The sequence below is a fragment of the Hypomesus nipponensis genome, chromosome 3 (assembly GCF_054491055.1).
Source record: "Hypomesus nipponensis isolate SF chromosome 3, ASM5449105v1, whole genome shotgun sequence".
NCBI classification, from domain to species: domain Eukaryota; kingdom Metazoa; phylum Chordata; class Actinopteri; order Osmeriformes; family Osmeridae; genus Hypomesus; species Hypomesus nipponensis.
In genome coordinates, this window is record NC_140363.1 from 10,438,262 (window position 1) to 10,465,122 (window position 26,861).

At 41.2% G+C, this 26,861-nt stretch overlaps 3 protein-coding genes across 6 annotated transcripts; all 3 read left to right on the plus strand.

Annotated features, from left to right (window-relative positions):
- The first annotated feature begins 674 nt into the window (after window positions 1–674).
- odc1 (ornithine decarboxylase 1) lies at window positions 675–6,219 on the plus strand. Its single transcript, XM_084675625.1, has 11 exons — window positions 675–824; window positions 2,101–2,247; window positions 2,479–2,615; window positions 2,899–3,072; window positions 3,298–3,470; window positions 3,573–3,789; window positions 4,090–4,173; window positions 4,278–4,440; window positions 4,612–4,727; window positions 5,034–5,248; window positions 5,338–6,219. The coding sequence occupies exons 3-11, from the start codon at window positions 2,514–2,516 to the stop codon at window positions 5,474–5,476; spliced, it is 1,383 nt and encodes a 460-aa protein (XP_084531751.1). The 5' UTR covers window positions 675–824; window positions 2,101–2,247; window positions 2,479–2,513; the 3' UTR covers window positions 5,477–6,219.
- A 2,164-nt stretch (window positions 6,220–8,383) lies between these two features.
- matn3b (matrilin 3b) lies at window positions 8,384–12,576 on the plus strand. 3 transcript variants are annotated; one of them, XM_084675637.1, is made up of 6 exons: window positions 8,384–8,641; window positions 9,380–10,063; window positions 10,397–10,516; window positions 10,640–10,765; window positions 11,700–11,802; window positions 12,119–12,576. In XM_084675637.1, the coding sequence occupies exons 1-6, from the start codon at window positions 8,434–8,436 to the stop codon at window positions 12,171–12,173; spliced, it is 1,296 nt and encodes a 431-aa protein (XP_084531763.1). In that variant the 5' UTR covers window positions 8,384–8,433; the 3' UTR covers window positions 12,174–12,576. The 3 variants fall into 3 exon arrangements, with proteins under 3 accessions (XP_084531763.1, XP_084531773.1, XP_084531783.1); XM_084675647.1 differs by having other exon boundaries at window positions 9,380–9,997; XM_084675657.1 differs by having other exon boundaries at window positions 9,380–9,955.
- A 405-nt stretch (window positions 12,577–12,981) lies between these two features.
- Window positions 12,982–26,460, plus strand: wdr35 (WD repeat domain 35). 2 transcript variants are annotated; one of them, XM_084675668.1, is made up of 28 exons: window positions 12,982–13,313; window positions 13,643–13,760; window positions 14,883–14,954; window positions 15,496–15,588; window positions 15,765–15,893; window positions 16,140–16,273; window positions 16,722–16,887; window positions 17,145–17,290; window positions 17,669–17,794; window positions 18,023–18,208; window positions 18,614–18,646; window positions 18,730–18,790; window positions 19,407–19,551; window positions 19,811–19,880; window positions 20,153–20,206; window positions 20,314–20,423; window positions 20,571–20,790; window positions 21,294–21,374; window positions 21,750–21,886; window positions 22,677–22,880; window positions 23,070–23,216; window positions 23,519–23,651; window positions 23,800–23,910; window positions 24,111–24,275; window positions 24,390–24,524; window positions 24,778–24,934; window positions 25,443–25,683; window positions 25,811–26,460. In XM_084675668.1, the coding sequence occupies exons 1-28, from the start codon at window positions 13,290–13,292 to the stop codon at window positions 25,959–25,961; spliced, it is 3,549 nt and encodes a 1,182-aa protein (XP_084531794.1). In that variant the 5' UTR covers window positions 12,982–13,289; the 3' UTR covers window positions 25,962–26,460. The 2 variants fall into 2 exon arrangements, with proteins under 2 accessions (XP_084531794.1, XP_084531804.1); XM_084675678.1 differs by lacking the exon at window positions 18,614–18,646.
- Window positions 26,461–26,861: the final 401 nt, after the last annotated feature.

A 26,861-nucleotide genomic window follows, 5' to 3' on the forward strand; every position in this document is an offset into this window, starting at 1 on the left:
ATTGGCCTACATTGTTGCAAGTTTTACTCTCATAAGTGAGAAAGTGTGTTTGATTTTACATATCAATGTGCTTTAGCTATAGGACTTGAAGAAAGAGCTTGGAGAACAAAATTATTTTTACACCTTTATGAAAAACTGTCGCTCTTGGATTTTTGTGTATTGGAATTGTGAAAACATACAGCAGGAGTCTTAGGCACTCAAGATTGTTTCATGAATATTGTCTTATATTTTATGTCTTTTGTGTTTGTACGGCAGTATAAAAGTATAATATTGAGAACATTTTTGTTTAGTCTTTTCATTTCATTATTTGTTAAAGCATTTTTTAAATGTGTGTCTTTAAACGTGTGCCTTTAGACTTTAGTACAGTAGACTACTGTATAAATAAGCAGACACATTTTAATTACACTTTATATTGAGGTTGATAAGTGTATAAAGAAAACACAAAAGTAGGCTACTTTTAGTTTTAGTTAGACTAGTCATGTTGCAGCGTCACATAATAACAGCGTTTTCTATACCTCATCATTAAAGAGGAATTAGCATGTTCCTGTCTAGCTATCTCAATAGTCTTCACATTTTCTTTCCCCAGAGGAGCACATGGTTCCAAAGACAAGACTAAACCGGTTCATACGTAGACTTAAGGCCGGTTTCAGCTGGTACGTTGCCCTGGAAACGTCATCACTATAAATACTGTCGCTGTCCAATGCCGGTTTTCACTTCAGCTAGAGACTAGAGAAACGGAGACGGTACGGGCTGCTGAGGAATCGAATTGTTTTATCCCAAGGATCCTGATCTAATGGACAAACTCTTTGTAAATGCTTTTTAAGGTAAGCCTTCTCAATGTTTAATCTACATTTTCATCTCCGCTTTCTGGTTTATTTGCGTATCTAGTGTGTGAGCAATCGGACTCAACTGCCAATTCACCCTTCACAATGAATGCCCACGTTGCTTGTCTAGTTTCATACTCGTGTTCCGGTTCGAATTAGCTGGACGCCACTTACTCCTTGAGCCTCCATATGTACCAACAATACCTTAGGATGAACTCTTACTATGGTTTAATGATTTGTTTGACTATGAACAAGTGTTTGGTCATACCCATAATATTAGATAGTCATCATACCTAGCTCATCTTGTTACAGATCATGAGACGGTGGGGTTGGGAGGCACGAGAGTAGCGGCAAAGACGGCAATGAGAAAGGTCTAGAGAAAAAAGAACTGTCCCTAATATTAGTAAAAGAAGAACAGCGTACGTGTCCTGGTAATTTGACATGACGGGTTGCTTTATAGGAAAGCTCATACAGTTTTTATTTTAAGGAGCGAACTTGGCTACGTCAGAACGTTGGTTGGCTTTTTCTTTCCACCTCCCATCATTTTGCACTTGAAATCGCGCCCTTCCGTAATTTCCGGCTTTACCGGTACTGTCGAGGTGGCCTCCCTTGTGTTAGGCAAGGTTTCTCGATCTTATAAAACTGTTTTTTTCTACCTTTTATTTATGACTCATGCGTACGCAACACCGGTTACTCTAAATCAGTTTCATGTGATTTGTTATTTATGAAATAAAATATTATAATTTTGATTAGCTAGGTCGTCTATTTCAAAAGTGATTGTCAACTCGTATTCTGCCAGTAAAATCTGGTAAAGGACATTTACGTATCATTATTGTTCTTATTCGTTCCTTAAACTTAATAGGTCAATGCTTATCGACATTATAATCCATGTTAAGGGCAATTTTAATAAATGGGCCGAAGTGAATTAAAATGTGACTATATTACCGCATGTTAGTTAGTCGTAAGGTTGGAATAGATTAGTCGTTTAAGGCTAGGAGTGATTACTTGTCCGCCATGTGATCCATTTTCAGACTGAATAATGTAATTCATGAAATCATCATGGGGTGGGAAGAACATTCCTAGATAAAGTTAACCCATAATTGCTCACACACGGAAACGCCTAGATTGCCTCACAAACTTTATTTAGTCTTACAGATCTAAAGTGTAATTTCAAAACCTCAGGACACCGCCACAAAGTACATACTATGAACAAATGCCTTGGACCTACAGCCTTGGATTTATGTCTACTTTATGAAATCTTGTCTTTGTTTTACAGACAAATTGCTTTAGGAAAGCACACACTGGCTACTCTGCAGGCCCCGGCCTCGAGTCTTATCTGAAAGGTTTCAACTTCACTGGAGAACCGCCTTGGCTGCTTTGCACCTGATTAAGGGTTTGCCAAATTCCATCCGTTTGTGTCAAAGTAAGTGTCCATTGTAACCTGCCAGATACTAAATGTTTAAGCATTTGCTAACTCTCATAAATTTACAGTAACGTATACACATTTACAGTAGCCTGCAAGTCACTGTTGCCACATGTCAATTGGCCTCATAAAACTAAAAAGCTTTTAGAGGTTATGTTAGTAAGGCTAACAAGGCAACTGAAATTAGCACTAAGTATTACTAAAACGTTTCTCTTCCCCTTTCTCCCCCAGTTTCTTTTTGTGACCACAAAAGTTACTCTGCGACCATGAACACTTTCACTCCTGCTGATTTTGACTTCACGTTCCTAGAGGAGGGATTCTGCGCCCGCGACATTGTTGAGCAGAAACTCAACGAGTCATCTAATTCGGTGAGGTGCCTTTCATGCTTCTCAAATGTTCTATTCAGGAGAGTCAGCATATGAACTGACATGTCAGAGATTACTAGCATGTTTTCCAGAATGACAACCTTAAGGATTAACAGACCATTTACTTAATTTAAACTGGCACCATAATTAGCCCCCCCCTAGGTGCAGACATACATAGACTGGCCTGTAAATACTTGGGCCTTGGGAGTTGTAGACTCTATGAATGCAGTGCATTTGTTCTATATTTTTCTGTGGTTTAACCCACCCTTCTTTTCCCCCAAATCAGGATGATAAAGATGCGTTCTACGTGTGCGACCTGGGCGATGTGTTGAAGAAGCATCTGCGCTGGGCACGGGCACTGCCTCGGGTCATGCCCTTCTATGCTGTGAAGTGCAACGACAGTCGGGCTGTTGTTATGACTCTGGCATCTTTGGGCGCTGGTTTTGACTGCGCTAGTAAGGTGTGTAACGTTAAACATCATCATGGGCCCTGAAGTCTGAACATTTGAATCATTGTCTGTGTGGGCCACTGTACATTTGTGCTATATTTGTTTTGAAAATACTATCTTACAAAAGGCTGAACAAGGTGCTAGGCCCAATACATTCCATGTAAACTGACCAGGAAATTCACCTGTCTAAGCACCATAATCCTTTTCTAAGTTAGATTTGTTTGTTCTGCTCCACAGACTGAAATTCACCTTGTCCAGTCCCTTGGTGTGGACCCAAGCAGGATCATCTATGCAAATCCATGCAAACAGGTGTCCCAAATCAAGTACGCGTCAGCACATGGTGTGCAAATGATGACCTTTGACAGCGAGGTGGAGCTCATGAAAGTGGCGAGGTGCCATGAAAATGCCAAGTAAGCAAACGCCTCCCTCTGCTACCTTTGTCCTAAAATGCATGATTTACCATTATCTACCCACCACCACCATCTGTCCTGACCCTCTACCCTCCCCCTCAGACTAGTGCTGCGCATTGCCACAGACGACTCCAAGGCTGTGTGCCGTCTGAGCGTCAAGTTTGGGGCCACTCTGAAGGCTTCTCGAGGCCTGCTGGAACGAGCTCAAGAGCTGGGCCTGGACGTGATCGGAGTCAGTTTCCACGTGGGCAGCGGGTGTACTGATCCAGAAACCTACACACAGGCCATATCTGACGCACGTTGCGTATTCGACATGGCAGTGAGTCTTCTCATTTTCCTGGTCATCTTGAAATATAAGGATCTGGAAATGCTATTAGAACTATGCACTTCTGATCCTTGATTTTTCTAGTGTTCTTTCTGTATGCACTGTATGTATGTGGCTTTGTTTAAAAGTGTCTGCTAAATGAATTGAATATCAAATGTAGTAGATGATTACATCACACTTTAGTGTAGAGTTAGGTTCTCCATGCATATGGACTTGTATATTAACCGTGTAACAGTTGTTGCCATGCAACAAGCCCAGATTGGTCAAAGGTTAACTTTTCCATCTTGTCTTCAGGCTGAGCTGGGCTACAACATGCACCTGCTGGACATTGGGGGTGGATTCCCTGGGTCTGAGGACGTCAAACTGAAGTTTGAGGATGTATGTTTTAGTCACTTAGTTTCAGATAGTATGACTTGTACAGTGAGGGCTTCAGAACATGCCCATTTGAATACTTGCTCAATTTTAAATTATTTGCTTCTTAGATCACTAGTGTCATCAATCCAGCACTGGACAAGTATTTCCCTGTTGATTCCGGGGTCAGAATCATCGCTGAGCCAGGCCGCTACTATGTGGCTTCTGCCTACACACTGGCTGTCAACATCATCGCCAAGAAGGTCATCATGAACGAGCAGTCAGCCTCTGACGGTATGCACAGAGAAAGGGCAAAACTCTTTACACACACCTCTACTCTGTTTACATACTGATGTTTAACAAACTGCTATGATTCACAAACCCGTATGTCTCATAAATGCCTTTTTTTTTAATCAATGGTTGTCCTGATGATTAAACATCCATGTCACCTGGTTTCTGTTTCAGAGGAAGACGAGGGGACCAACGACCGGACTCTGATGTACTACGTTAACGATGGTGTCTACGGATCATTCAACTGCATCCTGTACGACCACGCTCACTGCCTCCCAACGCTGCACAGGGTACGGTCAAGCAAACGACTGCTTGTCATTTCTAGTAGGGCTGGCCCGTGACTACTGCAATGCATCAGGATAAAATAGTTAATTTGTTGATCAATTATTATTGATTTTTAAATGCATGTTTTTTTATAAAAACCTGGAGAAAAAAAGGTTGATTTATCCATCTTACTTTGTGTAATCTTTGTGCTTTCCTGATGCTTTGCATTTAAGTGAAACCACGCCCCAAAAATGATTATTGCTACTCATGACCACATTCCCTGCCAAGTTGCTGTCCATGATGTTAACACCTTCTGAATGCCCCTCCTGCAGAAGCCGAAGCCAGAGGAGCGCATATTTCCCTGCAGCATCTGGGGGCCGACCTGCGATGGGCTGGACCGCATCGTGGAGCAGTGCTATCTCCCAGACATGCAGCTGGGAGACTGGATGCTGTTTGAGAACATGGGGGCCTACACTGTAGCTGCCTCCTCCACCTTCAACGGCTTCCAGAAGCCTGACATATACAACATCATGTCCCGGGCCTCTTGGTAAATATTCTTTATGAAATAATAATAATAATAGCTGCAATTTCCATTTGGAATCTTCTAAATTCGTCTGTTTCTCTTGTTCTGTGCAGGAAATATGTGCAGCAGATCCGTGCCCATGGTATGATTTTTTCCATGGAGGAGGCGTGTCCCGGTGAGGTGCCATCCGGTTGTGGCCGTGAGAGTGGCATAGAGCTCCCAGCCAAGCCCTGTACCACCCATGTTATCTAACAGGCACACTGCCACTCTCCGGGCCTCTGAATCCTGTGTCCGTCAATGTTTCTTTTTTTTCTATTATTTTGTATTTTATTTGACCATTTTAAGGGCCAATTACTTGACAGGAGAAAGAGAGGGGCATGAAGGCACACAATTATTTTATTCTGTATGAAAGATGGAGATCTAGTTCTGAAGTGAGGCTAAATATCCCTCTGAAAGTCACTATGGGTATGTTCTCCAGAGTGGTAGTCTGTTAGTTCTTACAGATATATTTATGGTTTATTCAAGTACTGCACCAATGTTTCAAAACTATTTTCATTGCAATGCAAAATTGCTATAATAGTAATCTACAACTCCCTGAATGCCTTCCTTTCAGTTGATTTCACTGTTTTTTTTACTAATGATACTACCCATGACTCTTAGAGGCTGTTAGAGGGATGGTTTTATTCAGGGAATGGCTGCTAAGATAAATTCTCTGGTCTCCACTTTCTTACAGAATCCCTTTTAAATACAGGGACCCAACAAGCAAACTGTTCCCTCTCTTCTCCTTTTTATATGTATTTTATGTTTTAGTTTGATTTTAGCAAGTCAATTAGTAACTATTTAGATTTAATATTGAGTAACAACTAAAACGATACATCTGGATATTTAAATGGATGAGATGGGACTGCACATTTGTATCGCTTTCCTATGGAAACTTTTTTAAATTTTTCTATTTTTTTTTTGTTAATAAAATCTAGCTGCAAAGCTGACTTGCACATTTGTCTTTTGTGGTCCTTCTGGTGATGCATACCTTAAGGTAGGTCTTTCAACACCATGTAGGAATTTAGTATTATAAATGTAGTCCTTAACTGTTTAATGTATTCCAATATATTTAAGAATCAATTTAAAATGGTTTTTGTTCAGCATCTTATATATACATTTGTATTAAAGTCCCATGACATGAAAACTTCACTTTAGGAGGTTAACATAAAGGAATTCCCCTAGCCTTTACTTTGGTCCCCCAGTGGCTAGAAATGTTGATGGGTGTGAACCAAACCCTGGGTATTCTTCTCTGCCTTTGAGAAAATGAAGCCTCAAACGCTCTGTTTGAAAACCCCCCCTATTGTGATGTCACAATAGGACAGGTTACCTCCCCTTTTTTTGCTTTGCATGTACAGAGAATTTGGCCCACCAATGAAGCATGGCAGTTAGCCCTGCCTCTTTCTTCCTCATAGCATTGAAAGCTACAGACACAGAAATGGCACATCCTGAGGAAAGCTTATTGTGGGACTGCTCGTAGTAGCTTTAATTCTGCACCAAGGCTGAATTTCGGGAAAGACTTCAGATACAGTATTAGGGGACCACTAAGGACTATATAAAAGCATCCAAAAACAGCATGTCATGGGATTTTTAAGTAGTTGTTACTAATTGTAGGTAATGCAGATTTTGTTGAATTCCATTTTAAGAACTTATGACCGTTATTCAGGGAGGCAAAATGCTGGATGTAAGAATCCTATACAATTCTTTTTCAAGCTGTAATATGATTACATTGTACATTCTAGCGACTAGGATATTCTACTTGATTACAAATTCACATGTTCAGTCTGTAATTCAGCCAATCCAACAAAGCTTAAGACAGTGCTGAGGCTCCCAAGCTGCTGGCTTCTTGTCACCCATCTTGCAACTTCGTTTACACTGCTGTCTTAAATTTATCATAAAGCCTCATACCAAAACAACCAAACCTAAAAGTGTCGGTCCGCCACCTTGCAAGCATCGCTAATAGAATGGCTTACATTTCTACAAACTGCAGTAGGCCTACAGCAGAGCCGGCCCAAGGCTTGGGTGAAATAAGTGGCCGCTTAGGCCCCCCCGTGGCCACCAGAGGATCCCCGAGAGCACATGAAATTAGAGCTATTATGTAGTTATACAAATTCGGAGGGGCACCCAAATCAATTCTGCTTAAGGCCCCATAAAGGCGTGGGCCGACCCTGATCTACAGTACTCCAGTACTGTATACTAGCCTACATTGTCCTTGAGTCCTTTGGGTTTTAAAAAGTGGTGTAAATTCAGACCACTTGAGTAGATCTTTCTTAAAATGAATGCACAATTAAATCACAGAACTGAATCGAAGTGATTCATTAGACATGGTGTCAGGTTAGGCCTACAAATTCAACGATTTAGCAATGCATTCTGGACAACTTTTTGCTCACGTCCAGGCTACAACTTGATGGCTGTCACATGAAATGATCAGCCGTGAGTAATTTGTAGGCTGCAGTTGCTAGTTTTGAAATTACTCAATGTTCAGTGCAAGAATTACGTTCGCTGCTTGTTGATTTGTCTTCAGCTATGTTACTTACTTTTTTTAATTACCTCAACGTGCCACTAGAGATCCCCATTGCACAGCTAAATGGCAACCGTGTATTTGCTCTTGAAGTAGGCTATATTTATCCGATGCGTAGAGGCTCTCTGTGAAACCTACAACATCAACATGTAACAAGAGTATCTCGGGTGCATTATTCTGGAGGTTCAGGTGGATTGGTTGGAGTTACAATTAACTCTAATAAACTATATGTTATGTATTTTGTAACTAAATATAAGTAGGAAGTCATATCAAATGCTGTTTATTGGTGACACAGAGACCGAACAATAACAATAATATCAGTCATTTTACCAAAATTAGTCTATTGACAACGTGGTTGTTGGCACATAACTGAAAACTGTAACTGCTCGTCAGTCATGACTACATAAGCTAATAACAATTAACAGATGTTTGGATATTTGTTTGCCAACCTCATTTTCTAAACATGCACCCCACTGCTACGATGCGATGTCCACCCCCTCCCCCCCCCCCCAAAAAAAGTTTATTTAGCCCATCTCAAATTCGATTGGACAATCATATCCCACGTGTCGAGCATGGTTGATTAAAATTGCCCCGAGAGAGCTGATCTTTCAGAAATCAAGTTATTCTCGAGACGAATCAAAACTCAACAATGGGCTATAAGACGACATCTGTTGTCAGTGGACTCGTTTGGGTCGTGTCCATTCTTGGTTTGGAGGTGAAAGGAACGAACCGACAGTATGGATATCAACCTGAGTACCTCGCTGACAGTCCTGTTCTGGCGCAACAGATTCAAAAGAGCGTCCGTCGACCTGTTGAACTACAAACGCAGATATTCGAGAATGCTCTTGATTCAACAGGTTGGTTAATTGTATTTTAAATTTATTAACTTCACCGAGAATCCTTAAGCACGGGTTTTGCGCACGATGATCAACGTGCAGAGCCACTGCGCCTTAGCATCTTTAACATTTATTTTCAAGATTAAGGTATTAATACCTTGTTATAAAAAAAAAAAAAATTGGCTGAAAGAAACTGTTTTATACATGATTTAAACGAACTACATGCATCTCAATTTGTTTGAGGTGTCATTGGGACATGTATTCTGTTCGACTCTTTCACCCTTATTTACTTGGGGACAAAAATAAACTGCCATAATTATTGGTTTTATGGTACCCAATTGTCATGTGGTACCAGGAAATGGGAGCAACAGCAAACCCTTCAATTTGACAGCTGGTCCTGATACCCCTGGTGACCTTTCCACCCTATAATGATTAGTACATTGGTCGTCATCCTTAATCTATTAATCATATCCAGAGAATGTGTGTGTTCAATGCCCATAATGCATTTGCCTAAAAGAGTTTCTGATCAACACTGATGTTCAATTGTTGTTCATGTGTGCCAATATAGTTAGATAATTCATCCCTTAAAACTATCATTCATAGATTTTATTGAGGTGAAATGTGGCCTCTTCCCAGAAACACATTTACTTTTCTTACATATAGTTTCTATTCTTGTAGGCTACTTGATGTATTTATTAATTGTAAATGCCCAAGCCTAAAAGAAAGCCTACAACCATAAAACATCTTTTTTACTTAAAGGGTCAGGAAGGCACTGCAAAAGCAGACCTCTGGACTTGGTCTTCATCATAGACAGCTCCCGTAGTGTTCGGCCTGCAGAGTTTGAGAAGGTCAGAATCTTTTTGACCGACATGGTGGACACACTGGATATTGGCATGGATGCCACGAGAGTGGCTGTCGTCAACTATGCCAGTACAGTAGAAATCGAGTTCCTACTCAAGACGCACTCGGACAAGTCAAGCTTGAAGCAAGCCCTCAGCCGGATCGATCCCCTGTCCACCGGCACCATGACGGGTCTTGCCATCAAAACGGCCATGGAACAAGTCTTCACGGAGGAGTCTGGGGCCCGTCCCACATCACAGAGCATCGCCAAGGTGGGCATCATTGTGACTGACGGCAGGCCCCAGGATACGGTAGAAGAGGTGGCTGCCTTGGCGCGCGCATCAGGAATTGAAATGTATGCAGTAGGTGTGGACAGGGCTGACATGCAGTCTCTCCGTCTCATGGCCAGCCTCCCGCTGGAAGAGCATGTCTTCTATGTGGAGACTTATGGGGTCATTGAGAAACTCACGTCCAAGTTTAGGGAGACCTTGTGTGGTAAGGAAACAGAAGCAACACCCATAATGAATGCAGACAATGGTGCGTCTTCCGCTCAAGACACATTTGAAAGTCCTCCTAGGGAAAATGACTCCTTGTGGGCTGAAGGTGAGCTACAGCTACATCATTTTATTGCTTGCTGACAGGATGCACATTCATGTGATGAGAGATTCAGGGATATAGAAGAACGATTTCTACAGCCCTCAAGGACCGTTACCCTAAGACAACTTTAGATGTGTAGTAAAATAGTTTTTCTAAAACAATACTTCATGTGATTATGTGTAGTAGTCTTGCTTACTCATGATTTTGTTTTATTATCAACAAAGAATTAATCAAATCATGATCAAATCATTAAAACCTTTGCGCAAGATTTTGATCACATTGCTGATGGACTAAGCCAGTAATATGTAATGAAGCTTTATTAAGAGTCTTTGTTTGCAGGTGTGGACGCTTGCTCCCTTGGACATGATTGCCAGCACATATGTATCAACAACAAAACCTCTTACTACTGCCAGTGTCGAGAGGGCTATGTGTTGAATACCGACAAGAAAACATGCTCACGTAAGAATGTTAAATAGGTGTTATTTAGAGGTAGTTTTTGTCAGGGAAGGTGCCATGGAGTCTTTTGCGCAATATTATGATCACATTGCTGATGGACTAAGCCATTAATATGTAAGTCTTTAGTTGCAGGTGTGGACGCTTGCTCCCTTGGACATGATTGCCAGCACATATGTATCAACAACCAAAACTCTTACTACTGCCAGTGTCGAGAGGGCTATGTGTTGAATATCGACAAGAAAACATGCTCACGTAAGAATGTTAAATAGGTGTTATTTAGAGTTTGTTTTTGTAAGGGAAGGTGCTATGGAGTCAGAAATGAGTTGACTTAACATGAACCCGGTGCATTGCATTGAGATCCTCCATTGGCATATTTACTTGAGACCCCCTTGACCCAGGAAGAGGCATCGCCATGGAATTATAATTCATAATGGTGAGAATTCTTGTTTCCACATCTCATTGTCTTTAATGGATGCCAAATCTTTGATGACCCACACCCGACCACACCCATTGACAATGAGTGTTGTGTTGTGTACACTTTGTTTTACAAAAAAAATACTCAAGATGTGGAGCAATCTGTTCAACAAGTTTCACAGTAGTAAACCTGCCATATTCATGAATGGAACATGACCATCGACATCTATCAGACTGTATGTCCTCCGAGAAGACTCGATGTTTGTCTAAGTTAACCGGTCTTTTTGTTCATTTTGTATTCCCAGGTGTGGAGCTGTGCAGTCTGTACATGTGTAAATAAGACAGTGTTCATTTTTCAACCGGAGTACTGAACATTGATAGCTGAGCCACAATAAGGAGTGTTGAACACGATGAGCATAAGGAGCTTTAATAATGAAGAGTTGAACCCAAAAGAGGACTGCATTGCAAATTGACTGACTTGCGTCTCCTGGTCTGATGCATCACAGTCACCAATTGCATTGTGTTTTTCCATCTTTTGGGAACCTATTCTAAACTAAATGATTAACTGAATTCATGTACTTTTCTGTTTGATCCTTTCATGATAAATTTGATTGAATAATTGGCCTGAAATATGACTGCCACTTAGTTTTGTATATCTAATGACCAATGAATTCCCTTAATACTTAACACAATCAAGATACTAAAATGTTAACAAGTATAGTACTTTCCTTTAATTGGAAATTCAAACACAAATTCATTTAACTCTTTTCAGAGGAATTGCGTGGTGGTGGGGTGTCTGAAAATGCCTGCATGTGTGAAGCCCAGATTGCGTTCCAGAAGAAGGTCCAGTCTACCATCCAGGATCTCAACAGCAAACATATCCTTTAATTGTCCAGTTAACTTTATACAGTACATCCTCCCTCCCCTTTGAAAGATTCTGGTCAACACATTCTGGAATGACCTTCTATTCTAAAATCCTTGCTGCAGAAGCACCTCTTTTAAAGTAATGTAGAAAAAGAATGGAACGTTTGAAGATAATTCAATTGTTAATAAACTGTTTAAAAAAAACAAAAATTATGTTATTATACAGTGCCAAGTATACTGTATGATAAAACTTTAACTTTGAAGGGTTTGCATTTCAACATTTCCTTTTGTATAAGGACCAAGCATGAATTCCTTGACTTTCTGTCCACTTGATGACATTTCCAGGAAAGTTCAACAATTCGAAGATGGCGGTGGATTCTGAAGTGGGACCAGGAAACAAATCTGAGCAAATCACTGTCTTTTTTGTGTCACAAAAAACTGCTTATGTATAAAAAAAAGCTAATGTATGTCTTCTTGCTAAAACTTCAAGTGACTTAAAGTTAAGTTGTTGTGACTGTGCCAGCAAAACAAATGACCATACATGAAGTTGACAGTCTATAATTGCACACTGAGTTACCTTTCAGATGATTGAATGGCATTGTTATAGCCAGGGATAGAAGTCTATTCAAACTGAAGCTGATTTGATCAATAACATGTTTAATAATGTGCAATACGTTGTCTAAAATTGTTCATGCTTGTGGGGTAAATAGAGGGCACATCAAATTATTTACTGGAGTATTGGGTATTGGATATTTGCACAAAATTAAAATAAATATTTTAAAATATTTCAATGTATATTGTCTTACTTGTAGTTCACTAATGAATAATGTCTATGAAACTCAAATAAGGGCACTTAACACACAGAAACAGACTGACATTCTTGACTGAGACTGACACACTAAACAAGTATCCACCTGTCACAAAGATTGAGTCAGCATGTGCAGCCCCAGAATTTATGTACTTGGATTAATAAAAGTGACGTCCTTTAGCCAATGATGTATGTATTTACTCCTAGCGCGATAAGTTAAGATAAGTTATAAATACAACCAAAAAGAATGGTTTGAACCCCAGCCATTAACACAATCATGTATATCTGCAGACTGCTGCAACCGTATAACCAAAGAGTATTTGGTACAACTTCAGAAAGGACTACAGGAAACCGCCGTTACAGTTTCCGGTTTACAGTTACCTTGGATACCGAGGAACGCCTTAGTGGTAGCAATCAGCTAACGTGTTAGTGAGCAACAACATTATCTACATTTGAGAATAAAAATCCAGACTTTAAGGATACTATTATTTAATTGTGTTTTCTTTCGATGCGTTCTCGCAATGGAACAGATATGTAGCTAGCTGGAAAGTGGTGGTTGCTTTGTGTAGCGTTAATGTGGTTGATATCTAGTTAGCTTTGTGTAGTACTCTCAGGCTAGGTTAAACGTTTGAAAACCAAACTAACGTGCTACTTTGCCTGCTGCCTACATAGGTAGCTAATAGCAGAGCGATGTTTATTTATCTCAGTAAAAAGGTAAGCTATCATATTAACTAGTAGGTTTTTATTGACAGTATTGAATCGTTTTGAGAAATTTGGTTGAACGTTTTCTACACCCCTTAAAAAGTTAGCTAGTTCGCATCTTATTCGCAGCACTATTAGAGCAAGCTAACCTTGGAGATTCCGGAATGCATTGCGTTGTCTGTGTACATCTCTTTGTAACGTTAGCATGTCCCCCAAATTAATATTGATAAGTGTAAGATTGGCTAATCTACCTATCTTAATTTGGCCCTCTATGTTTCTATGTGTGACAAAGGGCTTGCTAATACTAACAAGGTTGTAATTATGCTGAACCTATGTCCCAGATTGCCATCCCCAACTCCATACACCTAAAGTGTGTATCCTGGAACAAGGACCAGGGTTTTATAGCTTGTGGAGGGGATGAGGGTCTTCTTAAAGTTCTCAAGCTTGACACTCAAACTGGTAAGCACGCAGTTTCATATGTAGTAAAGCTGTGTATTGTCCAGGCGTCTGTTTTGTGTCCATCCATGCCAGTTCTTTCAATATGACCACAGTGCCACCAGCATATTGTGAGCACAAGTCTATCTCATCCATGAACGTATCTCACTCAGTTGGTGTGTAGACAAGTTTCTTTCTAGTTATTTAGAAAGCACATTTTAAAACAACTGTTGACCAAAGTGCCACAGGCTGAGTAACAAAAGCTCTAAAACAACACAATAAATACATAAAACAATTTTAACAAAAAAAAGACAAGGAAACATAACTGTCATACTGTGGTACAACACACAATACCCATGTTATTGTACTTCTGTGGGTTTTCAACAGCTACTGTAATTTACTGTAGTTTGGTGTTAGAAAGATCTAAATCTTTCATGAGATTTGGCCGTGTGCCATTCAAAAAGTGCTAGAGTGGTGCCAGGTACCGCTTGTTCCTGGAAACATTACCTCTATTTTCTCTGTTGTAGATTTATGTGCCTGATTTTAAGCTGTCGGATTTGTTATCAAAAGCCTTGACAATTGTGGACTTTAATCAGAATGGAGAAAAGCGTACCACGAAAAGCGTACCGCGAACAGTGTAAAAGGATGTAAGACCCAATTAATTTACCCTAATGCCTCATGCATTGTTTTGCATCAATTGTAAACAGCAAACCTCTTTGTATGCAAAAAGGTAGGCCAATATGTCTTTAGTGTTGAATTTTAAAGGAACATGGAATGATTTCTTTCTGATTTTGTTTTGTTTTTGTCCCCTATAAACACTTTAGCTAATGAGGCCCTCTGTGAGTTGACTAGGTACACAGATTGCTCAGTGGCAGGGCAATGTCCACTTCAAATTTTTGGTGTGGCACGCTACTTTCCAGTCAGTTATGTTACAGCATTCCCCTGCCCCTTCCAGCCAATCGTCTTCAGCGAGGCGGGGTTTTCTCCATAGCTTGTTTTATGAGATCACTATCAATTAAACTTGAGATGGAAGAAAGTGACAAAGTTCAGACAATAATTGGGGGGCTGCTGCTCATATTTGAATTCATTTATTTAAGATTGAGAGTTGGTTTTAGAGTTGATTTTAATACTTCTCTTTCTCAACAGATGATGCAAAACTCAAAGGGCTTGCAGCACCCAGTAATCTATCAATGAACCAGACACTGGAAGGACATAGTGGTGAGTTACACACCTTGGGGAAGATGCATGGATAGGAAGCTTTTGTGCCTTCATTGCTCCTTTCTCTCACAACGAAAGTTGCTTGCTGGGAGGCAGTTTACAATCATGTCTTTGGGGATGCACAACTGTACAAGAGTAGACCTTATTCTTAGCATCAGATACTTTTTCTGGCCCTTTCTTTTAGGTGCAAGAGCATTTCTTAAAATAAAATAAAAAATTCAAAAATAAATTCTGGACAAGCAAAGAGTGGGTTATTTAGATTTGTACACATTATACATTATGTCCAACATATTTTGGACTGAGGCTAAACATTTAATTCACTATGTTAGTACTTGAATGAAAAAGTATCACTTTCCGCAGATTACTGTCTGTTTTAAGCACAGAATACAATATGGACCCTAGCTTACTATAATGATTCGTTATTTATTTATGTCAGTGCCACAAAACTCAATTGTTCATTTTAAGTTACTGTAATTTGTTGTACAAAAAAACCCACAACAATTAGGTTACTTCTAATTTGCTGTTGAATGCTGTGACACAGGAGCAGTGCAAGTTGTCACCTGGAATGAACAGTACCAGAAGCTCACCACCAGTGACCAAAATGGCCTCATCATTGTATGGATGCTCTACAAAGGTGTGTACGTGTTTGGTCTACTAGTAGTTGGTCAGACAAATTGTTTTTATGTCCACTGCAATTGGGTTTTGGAGACAGGTTGCCAATGGGGTTTTATGTAGTGACAGAGAAGAGCATTTCATTCTGATTTCCAATGAAATGTGACATGTGTTTTGGGCTTTCCTGACTGGTGTCAGGGTCATGGTACGAAGAGATGATCAACAACAGGAACAAGTCAGTTGTTAGGAGTATGAGCTGGAACGCAGATGGCCAGAAGATCTGTATCGTCTATGAGGACGGTGCTGTCATCGTTGGATCCGTAGATGGTAATACATGTGCCTTTGGAAAGCAAGGACATGTTCAACATCAACCTTGCAACTTCAAGGCTTGTATGAATGCTTCTGGACTAGAACTTGAAACAGTGTGTATGATCATTGCAGTGTTCATTAATGGGGATCACAACCAATGTGTCAAAAGTACACAAGGAGAAAATAATGTATAGGTCCAACAGTACATAAGTGTAAACTAATGTTATGATGGAGGAAAGTCTGTAATGTACTTGGTTTTCTTAGGTAACCGGATCTGGGGAAAGGAGCTAAAGGGAATCCAGCTTGCTCATGTGGCTTGGTCCCCAGACAGCAAGATCCTCTTATTTGGAATGGCTAATGGAGAAATACACATCTATGATAATCAAGGAAACTTTATCGTAAGTCAACCTACAGTATTTGTTAGGTCTCACTTCTAATGTTGGTGATTTCCTCAAAACCATTTGTAGACTTGTTTGAACTGTTAATAGGAAAACAGGAGAAACTAATAGTGGAGATCATTGAAATCTCAGCCTCAGCTAAAAAGGCCGGAGTTGCCACACTGGCTTATTCAAGACTGCTTAAAGTTCAACTGTAGCTGATGTTGCACAAAAAAATCACATCACATTACAACTTCTCATAACTGGAGTAAGGGCATATATTTCATACAGTTTCTATATTTAGCATTAGCATACAGACCCACATCTGTAGATAAAAAAAATCCTTTATAAGGATTGAGTACATTGCTAATACTCACTCCTTAAGTACTACATATCAGTGTCAGATATCAACTCTCCGAACTACTCTGTAATCCGACACGGTCAAGTCATGGTTGCCGCTGTGTTGTAGATGAAGATGACCCTCAACTGTCTTCACAACGTGACGGGAGTCATCAGCATTGCGGGGATCCACTGGTACGCAGGGACTGAGGGCTACGTGGAGCCAGACTGTCCCTGTCTGGCCATCTGCTTCGATAACGGCAGGTGCCAGATCATGCGCTACGAGAGTGATGACAGTAAGTTTCAGGCCTCAGGTCCCACACCTTGCCCCCTGCGACCTTGTGGTGACCAGAGTTCATCAGACAGGTGGACGTTTTGATTGCGGTGGTGTTTGCTTTATATGAAAGCATCTGCTACATGAATACAATGTTATTTAATAAAATAAAATAAACTGTGTTTAAAGGTAAGTGTGGGTGGCCATGATCACTTTCAGAAACCAAGTGTCAGGAATCCACACCCCCAACTCAACCCATCATTTGATCCCTCTAATTAGAGCCCGTGTTCATAGACACGCTCATGAACGTGGCCAGTATCCAGTGGAATCAGTGTGGCAGCGTGCTGGCAGTGGCTGGCTCCCTGAGGGTCTCCACCCTGGACAAAGAGGTCAACGTGGTTCAGTTCTACACTCCGTTTGGAGAGGTGAGAGACAGCACTTGGTCGTTGTGGCCCATTCCTAATGTTACCTTTGATTACCTTGAAACTATTTTATGATTGGATTAATAAACAAAATAATAGCGAATGCTATTATTGCTGTACAGTACATACATTGCAAATTACTCCTTAAAGAATACCCAAATTAGTGTTTGATTTAATCAAATACGCGAGTAGACCTAAAATAATTCAGCTATTTATGCTTTAACACAGTTACTGTCAAATGCCATATCTTTGGGAATCAAAAAAGAATTGGTACCCTGTATGAGAGGCATTTCCAAATAAAACAAATCTAAGGAATTGAGGGATTGATTATTCTAGGATCAGCCCCAACATGACATTCTTTATTCCCATGTTTTTGGACAGCACCTGCGGACTCTAAAGGTTCCTGGGAAGCAGATGACAGCTGTTGCCTGGGAAGGAGGAGGACTGCGTATTGGACTGGCAGTGGACTCCTACATTTATTTTGCCAACATCAGGCCAGATTACAAGGTACAATTCTGGTTTAGGTCATCTGTGCCTTTCTGCCTCACTGCTGACTGAGGAATACTGTCCACTTAAGCGCAATGTCAACATCATATTCAAATAGGTTTGATTCATTCTAAATAACACAGAAAATCTCTAGTTTGAGAATCCCAAATATACATAGTCAGAGGAAATGGCAGACTGCTGTCATTTGAAAGTAACTATCTCTCGCTCTCTGTCTTTCTCTCTCCACAGTGGGGCTATTGCTCCAATACAGTGGTGTACGCCTACACAAAACCAGACCGACAAGAGTACTGTGTGGTGTTCTGGGACACCAAGAACAATGAGAAGTTTGTGAAATATGTCAAGAGTCTAATGTCTATCACTACTTCAGGAGACTTCTGCATACTGGCCACCAAGGCAGACGACACACATCCCCAGGTACACACTCAGGAGTACTCATGCTGTCAAATCTTCAGAACTAGGACATGAGGGTTATTTTCTGATCTGGACAAACTCTGGGCTTGTTCAAAGGCATTAAGAGTGCACAGCTGTAGATGAAAGAGTCAGGGACTATGAGGTGCATGCATGATATTTCCCTGGACTACACAACAAAAGATCCTACACACTTCAGATCAGGGCCATATGCCGATTAAAAAACATTCAATGCATATGGAAATGTTCCTATTACCCCATTGGTCATATTTGATCCAAATCTATTCTTCACTAAAAACAGTCATTCAGTAATCACATTGATTCACCACTGGCCACTAATTACCATCATGCATGTTGGTGTACTGTAACAATGTCCTTACATCTCTGCACGCCCTACTTCTTGTCACAAAGGAGGATGCTGAGTTAGAATCGGGGAGTGCATTGGTAAAGTATACTTCCTATACATTTAAGGTGGTCAGATTTGTTACAACGCTGGCATTAAGGGGCTATTAATGATGTTTTTTCAGTATGTGTTGGTTCTCTGTAACTCCATCGGGACTCCACTGGATTCAAAGTACATTGATATCGGTGAGTCCAGAAATGTAATATTACATTTTGTGTTAATTTGTGCCAAGTAGACATTTGTCTCTTAATGTATTGTTGACTAAAATATGACTACTGAGGGAACGGCTTTGGCCTTAAAAAGTGTAATACGAGAGATGCATCAGTAAATGTTGCTTCCTCTTTCTGAACAGTTATATTTCAAAAGCCAGTCAGGGTTTTCTTTCCACCTTCAATAATCTCTTTCATGCGCCCACATAGCGAGTGAAGGGTGTAAATCTGTCTGGCTCGCATGCATTTGTTAGTCCCTGTCTGGTCGGCCGGGCTGATGCTACACATTTACCCAAGTCCTCATGCGAGGCAAGTTCAAAGTGAGTCAAACTGTACGTTCTGGAAAAGTTGGAATGAACTCCAGATATCAGAGTCTGCTAACCCAACACAGGAGTGGGGGACCTATGCTGCATCTGTTCCTGTGTTTGAATTAGGAAATGTTGCCCTTGTCGGAAACGGGGAAATGTCATTTAGATTGAGAACTGTAGGTAGCCTTTTTTAAACATGGTTGTGTTGTGCTCCATTGAAATTCATAATTTGTCATATTTTTCTGCCTGTTTTTCTTTTGTCTTGGTTGGTGTGCACTTCTTAGATCCACTGTTTGTGACGATGACAAAGACTCATGTCATCACTGCGTCTAAAGAGGCCTTCTACACCTGGCAGTACCGCGTGGCAAAGAAACTGACTGCCCTGGAAATCAACCAAGTGTCCCGGACTAGAAAAGAAGGCAGAGAGAGGTGTGGTGGGGGGGGGGGTGCCCGTTCAAAAACCTAGTGATGGTATTGGCCTGGCATTTGTATGTGAGGGTGTTTTGACAGTAACGTGACAAAGGTCAGAATGGCTAGACTGTGACCAGAGCACCGGCCCACAGACCAGCTTTGTAAGGACTTACTGTCCTGCCAAGCATGTCTTCATGCCGAGAGGATAGTCCAACACTGTTTTCCCCTGTCTCTGTCCCTCTTTTTCTCCATGACACCCACATCCACAAACACACAGGGTGTACCACATCGATGAGACTCCGTCCGGGAACACGGAGGGTGCCCTGGACTTTGCCAAGGCCTTCACGGTGAGTCACAGCAGCCTTGCAACGCCACTCAGCACTTTATCCTCAACTGGAATCCTTGGAAAAGGCCAACCATAATGTTATAAAAATGTAATGTCCATTGTGACATTAACCCATGTGATAACCCAGATTACTATGACTTCATTACTACCTGCTTCATGGCTTTAGAGTGTAAGTGCTATGTCTGCCCCCCCCCCCTCCCAGGCCCAGATGCAAATGCACATCAGATGAAGTTGTAATGGCAACTGTACCTTTTTTCACCTTTTACTATTTAGGCAACACAAGATCATATTTGCTGCATTACAGCGACTGACAAAACTCTTATTGTGGTAGGTACCTCTACAATTGTTCATAGTCGGATTATAAGAGTCAGTTTAGAAAGTCTGACCTGTTTTTAACTGTGTGCACATATGTGTTTGTTCTCATGTGACCACAGGGACGTGAGTCTGGGACAATCCATAGATACAGTCTCCCTAACGTGGCTCTGATCCAGACGTACTCTCTTAACTACAGGGCCTACCATGTCTCATTGAACTGCAACTCCAGGTGAGTGTTGACTTGCACATTAACCTGTTGACATTACCGAATGGTGTTTGGGGCTTGGGTTGGCTCGTGGACAGGAAATCTGTTCAATTTTCTTGAGTGTGTTTCAAGCTCCTTTGAATTCACTTTTTGATTTGGTCTTGTCTTCAGCCGCCTGGCAGTAATAGACGTGTCAGGAGTCCTGACCCTCTTGGACCTGGAGGTGCGCGTGTCTTCAGGAGACAGCTCAGGCAGCCCGCTTACTGTGGGGGACCCGTCCAAGTTTGAGAGAAAAGATGTTTGGGACATGCAGTGGGCGAATGACAACCCTGATCTGTTTGCCATGATGGAGAAGACCAGGATGTATGTATTCAGGAATCTCGACCCAGAGGTGAGATTTAAATAGATTTTTAAATAGATGTTTTTTTTCTTCACAAAAATGTCAATCACTGTTACAACCCTCTTGGGCCAGTATATCAGAAACGTAACTCTTAATGTGTGAATGATTGAGTTGTTCTATTCTTTTCTTTTCCCACCTAAACATGCTGAATACGAATGTTTAGACAGGGTCTTAAGTTAGGGTTATCTGTCCTCTGCTCACAGTATACCAGTCAAACCATGGTTTTTACGAGTGTGAGTACTAGCAGGACAAAAGCACAGTAGAAAAACAGTTCGCTTAGAAATACTTTCTAGAATTTCCATGACTTCCTGCCTCCAATCTATCCACTTTATGTTAATCCTAATTTGTATAATAACCTGTGACAACAAACACAGTCATAAAACTGACAAGTCACTTTGTGACAGTTCACTGCAAGGTGTCCACACCACTATGCATCCACTGCTTGACAATGTTCTGAAAATGCCTCTTGTATTATCTTTCTGTCTTATGATCAGGAACCCGTCCAAACATCAGGCTATATCTGCAACTTTGACGACCTGGAAATCAAATCTGTCTTGCTGGATGAAATCATGAAGGTACCAATTCTTACACTGTATTTTCACATAAATACCAAAGTGAAAGTAACACAATCTCTACACTGACCCAGTCTCATCTATATACTCAAAATCTGCTGATGCATCAATGCTGTGTCACAACCCGCTCCGGGCCGTGACAAAGAGGGAGTTGACACAAGGGGGTTTTAAGGGCAAAACAAAGGATGTATTTAACGACTAGTGCAGAGCAACACAAATCCACTAGGTGGACATCACAGCTGTAACCAAAGATGGATTATTCTAAATTATTCTAAAATCTATCTGATAAATGTTGCTTATCTAGGAGATCATGTCAGTGTCTTAAGTGGTGTATCGGTACACTGAAACCTGCTGTCTTTCTTCCTCCACCATATTCAGGATCCGGAGCGGCCCAACAAGGATAACCTCATCAACTTTGAGATCCGATCCCTCAGAGACAGCCGTGCTCTGATTGAAAAAGTTGGCATCGACGACGCTTCCCAGTTCATCGAAGACAATCCTCACCCTAGACTCTGGTAAAAACATGCAAAGCTACCTCCGTGTTTACACCATGGAGTCTGTTAGAGTCTACATCTGAACTACACTTTATTCTTGACAAGCATCCTGAACCGTTTCTATCTGACCCCACCCTCACGAGGATAGTCAAGTGTGATCAATTAAAGCAGATTTACTGGAGAGGTGGACTTTATATTCTGGTATATGCTACCAGTTCCCTGAAGTTTGTTTGAATGGGAAGTGTAGACAGTCTGTGTACATTTTGCTTAGACTTATTGCTGTATTTTGTATTCATTTGCACGTCATCAAAGGTAAGCCATTTGTTTACCTTTCACGTCGACGGAATCACGGAAATTATATTTAAGTGTGGAGAATCCCCACACCGCCGCGACAGAGCTTTGGACATTCAGAGAGGTGCTTTGGTAGCAGAAGTCCCATTGACGTCTTGAAAGAGGACTTTGTGTGTCTATGTTAATTCTCACAGCAGCACTAGGAATTTGTGAACCACTGAAATGTCCCCATCTGCCCTCAGTTCCGAAAACCGACCTGTAAAGCAAAAAAAAAAAGTTCATGGAAAATCCATTAAAGGAGATTCATTATCTATCCAATATTAATGTAAAACAATTTGTTTAAGATTTGACAGTCATTGATGGATACATTTGTGTGGTCATTTGTCCCTGGATGTTCTCCATGTATATAACTTAATCGTATACCACTCACAATTTATTGTCTTTTTTTGGGGGTAGTAAATTAGTAGCCAGATATTTTCTTCACTGTAGTTTGCCTGCCATCCTGTTTCCTGCTGCTTAGGCGACTGTTGGCCGAGGCTGCGCTCCAGAAGCTGGACCTGAAGACTGCAGAGCAGGCCTTTGTCCGCTGCAAGGACTACCAGGGCATTGAGTTTGTGAAACGCCTGGGAAACCTGCAGAGTGAGGCCATGAAACAGGCCGAGGTTGCAGCCTACTTTGGGCGGTTTGAAGAAGCTGAGAGGATGTACCTGGACATGGACCGCAGGTAAGACGTTTCACAGCGCCACATGGTGCCTGAAAAACATATTTGATACAGTCATTTAATTTCCTGTGAATGTGGTGGTATACTTTGTACAGTATCTGTAACTATTGATACTGTGGACAACTTTTGTTGTGTTTTCTTTCGTTTTTTTTTTACAAATGTTCCCTGGCTTGCTTTTCCTGTCTCGTTCAGAGACCTAGCCATAAGCCTGAGGATGAAGCTGGGGGACTGGTTCAGGGTTCTGCAGCTGCTGAAGTCAGGCTCAGGGGACTGTGATGACTCCTTGCTGGAGCAGGCTTACAACGCCATCGGAGACTACTTTGCAGACCGTCAGAAGTGGTATGATCATGATTGTGTTTCATTGAAAGGGGTCGATGAATATTAAAGAGGGGTTCTTTTGTGTAAACAGTGGTGTTTGTATGCATGTGCATGTTCTAATTCAGCCCGTGCCCCTCTCACCCCCAAACTCCGTTTTTTGGGAAGATGCTCTAAATATAAAGAATAACATCATTTTCGAGCTACTTGGTCAAGAGGTTGACTTAGGAGCTCTCCTCTAAGGCCACATATACTACTTGAAGAATGACAAGAGCCTATCTTCATCTTATGCTGAAATATTTCTTGCCAAATCCTCCTTTCTTTAGGGTAAACGCAGTGCAATACTATCTTCAAGGACGCAACCAGGAGCGCCTAGCCGAGAGCTACTACATGTTGGAGGACTATGATGGCCTAGAGAGGCTGGCTAATTCCCTTCCAGAGAACCATAAACTACTCCCGGTCAGCTCATCTTTATTTTTGTCCAACACTCAACACTACACTTCACAATCCCACCTGACTGATTGATTGTTTCCTTCAAAGTGACCGTGCTTACTCTGTTAACAATTTATTTCATGGCCAACCTCCTGTGTTCGTCTTTGTGTTGTAGGAAATCGGACAGATGTTTGTCACAGTAGGCATGTGTGAACAGACCGTGAATGCCTATCTCAAATGCAATCAGCCCAAGGCTGCAGTCGATGCCTGCGTTCATCTGAACCAGGTATGAAGCTTGAGCTTGTGTCTTCAACATCTCACCCATCCTTCACCTTCAACTTTAGGAATCGCGTGTATTTTGATGCAAGTTATTATTTGCTTAAGGAAACATAGTCCAATCTTAAAGTTCATGTAATATCAAACACACTGTATCAGAGAATTTGCTTCATTAATTAGTCAAGTTAATTCTTGACATCTGGTTCACAGTGGAATAAAGCAGTCGAGTTGGCCAAAAACCACAATATGAAAGAGATCAAATCTCTCCTCGCCAAGTATGCGTCTCATCTGCTGGAGAAGAATAAGACTCTGGAGGCTGTGGAGTTGTACCGTAAAGCACACCATTTCTTAGATGCAGCCAAACTCATGTTCAAGGTACATTCATGGATTTGAACTGTAGCATCAATGATATGGTGGAGGGATATTTGATGTAACGCTACAATCAAACTGAAACATGGTTATTTGACTATTGTGTGTGACCTTTCCTAGATAGCTGATGAGGAGGCTAAGAGAAGTACCAGGCCGCTGAGAGTGAAGAAGCTGTATGTGCTGGCAGCACTGTTGGTGGATAACTACCATGGGCAAGTGAAGACATCACAGCAGGCCAAAGGAAATAAATCTGAGGTAATTTACCAGCCTTGGTAAAAGTCTGCTGTTAATTTGTGCTTATAGTTCTTTAATTAAAGGTGGTATATGTTGTTAGCGTTTTAGAAATGAGAAACAACTTTTAAAAGACTTGAGGCACACAGACAATCAATCACGCCTCTTCAGCAAGATTGCCTTTTTTGTTGCTGCAGATTTTCATATGATTTCAAAAGATTACCAGCCAAATGTGAAGCTACTTTCTCAGACCTTCCTCTGCGTTGTTTCCATCCAGGCCACGTCTGCTTTGGCTGGGCTTCTGGAGGAGGACGCCACCTCCTCTGATGATCGCATCGTGGACCATGCCTGGCGCGGGGCAGAAGCCTATCACTTCTTCCTGCTGGCTCAGAGGCAGCTGTATGATGGCTACATGGAGAACGCCATGATGACAGGTACCCCCTGGACAAGGATTGAGAACCGAGGTTTATAGGCTGGTTTGCAGAAGCATAGTCCACCCATTCTCTTGTTATTATCTAGATGTATTTATGTACTGTGTGTATGATCAAAGTGTGGGACTTATAAGTAGGCAGAACCTGAAAGTGTCAGTAGGTCTTTTTACCAAATCAGAGTCGGTTACAAGCCTTAATGGTATGAAAATGACTTCTAGACACTGTTTAGGGGTGTGCAGAGATGCCAAATGTCTATATCTGTAGATCACAATAACATGATCTATATTAGTAAAGAACATATCCAGTGTGTCACCTAGGCCTCCTAAACATGAATGGGAGGGTTGGGTTGGTTAACTCTGTGATGGAGCATCTGACTGCAGATTTAAAGGTCACAGGTTCAAATTGTTCTATTTATGTCACTTTGGGGGAAAAAGTGTCTGCTATATGAATACATGACATTCCATATGTTGGGATTCCACCATGACAAATTAATCTTGTCCTTCCTCACTAGCTCTCCATCTCCGTGATTATGAGGGCATCATCCCTGCAGTGGAGATCTATTCCCTGTTGGCCATCTGTTCCTCGGCCAACCGGGCCTTCGGCACCTGCTCTCGGGCCTTCATCAAGCTGGAGTCCTTGGAGAGCCTGAGCCTGGAGCAGAGGCAGTTTTACGAGGACCTGGCTCTGGAGATCTTCACCAAGCACAGCCCCAAGGACAGTCGCAAGTCAGAGCTGGACAGCCAGCCTGAAGGGTAAGAGAGGATAGGCACTTGTGTCTGCACAAAGCCCTTTGACTAGAATTGCCTTAAATATATAATTCCTTTGTGTCTTGATTATACATACGGTTAACAATCTCATCCCTGTCCATTCTCTCATCAGGGCGGTAGGGAAGTTACCCACTTGCATTGTGACTGGGCGGATCATCTCAGAGTACCAGTTCTGGATGTGCAGTGTGTGTAAGCACTGTGCCTTGGAGCAAGAGATTGGCAGCTATAGTTTTTGTCCACTTTGTCATAGTTCATTGTCATGACATCCAGAGACTTCTGTGCAGATCTGAAGTCATTTCAAGGATGGAGAATATTGTTTCCTTGCAGTTAGACGTTCATCTGTTTCGATACAGGTCCCTGGGACAGAAAGTTAGAATGTTTATTCTTCAACTATTTCAGGATTTGGCTTACGAGATACCAGATTCTATGTAGACTTGACTTGTTTACAATAGGTAAAAAAATGTATGTCCTATATTCTCACATACAAATAACCAGTTTTTTACGTTTTAGATATCTTGCATAACATATCTTGTTCATTGAATGTAGCCTATGCGAACATGTATCTTCTGTTTCTTGTTTTGTCATAAAATCTGATTAGAAATAAACACTATCGTGTGGCATTTATATAAATCATATTATATATCAAAACACATTTGCAGTTTCATGCATTTTCTTGAGCATCTGTGTATCAGTAGATCCACTCAAAATGAGTTGTAACCTAAACTGTCTTTATATTAAATGTAAGTGTAACTTTCTTTTTTTTTGGGGGGGGGGGGGGGGGGGGGGGGGGGGTGTTTAACAGCTGAAAGGTGTTCTGTAACTGTTAAAATGTTTGTTTTCACATAACTTTGTCTTTCACAATTGATAACACAAAAGTATACTGTTGCATATTAAAAAAATATAGTGAATGTATTGAAGTAAAATACGTGTTTTGGTATTCTTTTTCAGTTAGATCATGCTGGTAAATAACCAGTACTTCCCACGGCCTACATTATATTGACACGGTGTAATGCTACATTGTAAACTTTAGGTGGAATGTTTCTAACTCACTCGTGATAAACCATGTCTGCCACCTCTTGCTATGAAGTAGCATTGTAAGTGTGTTGCGGTTGTACGTGTGGTCCGGTTATTTGAAGAAATGACGAAGCCTATTTTTTTCATTT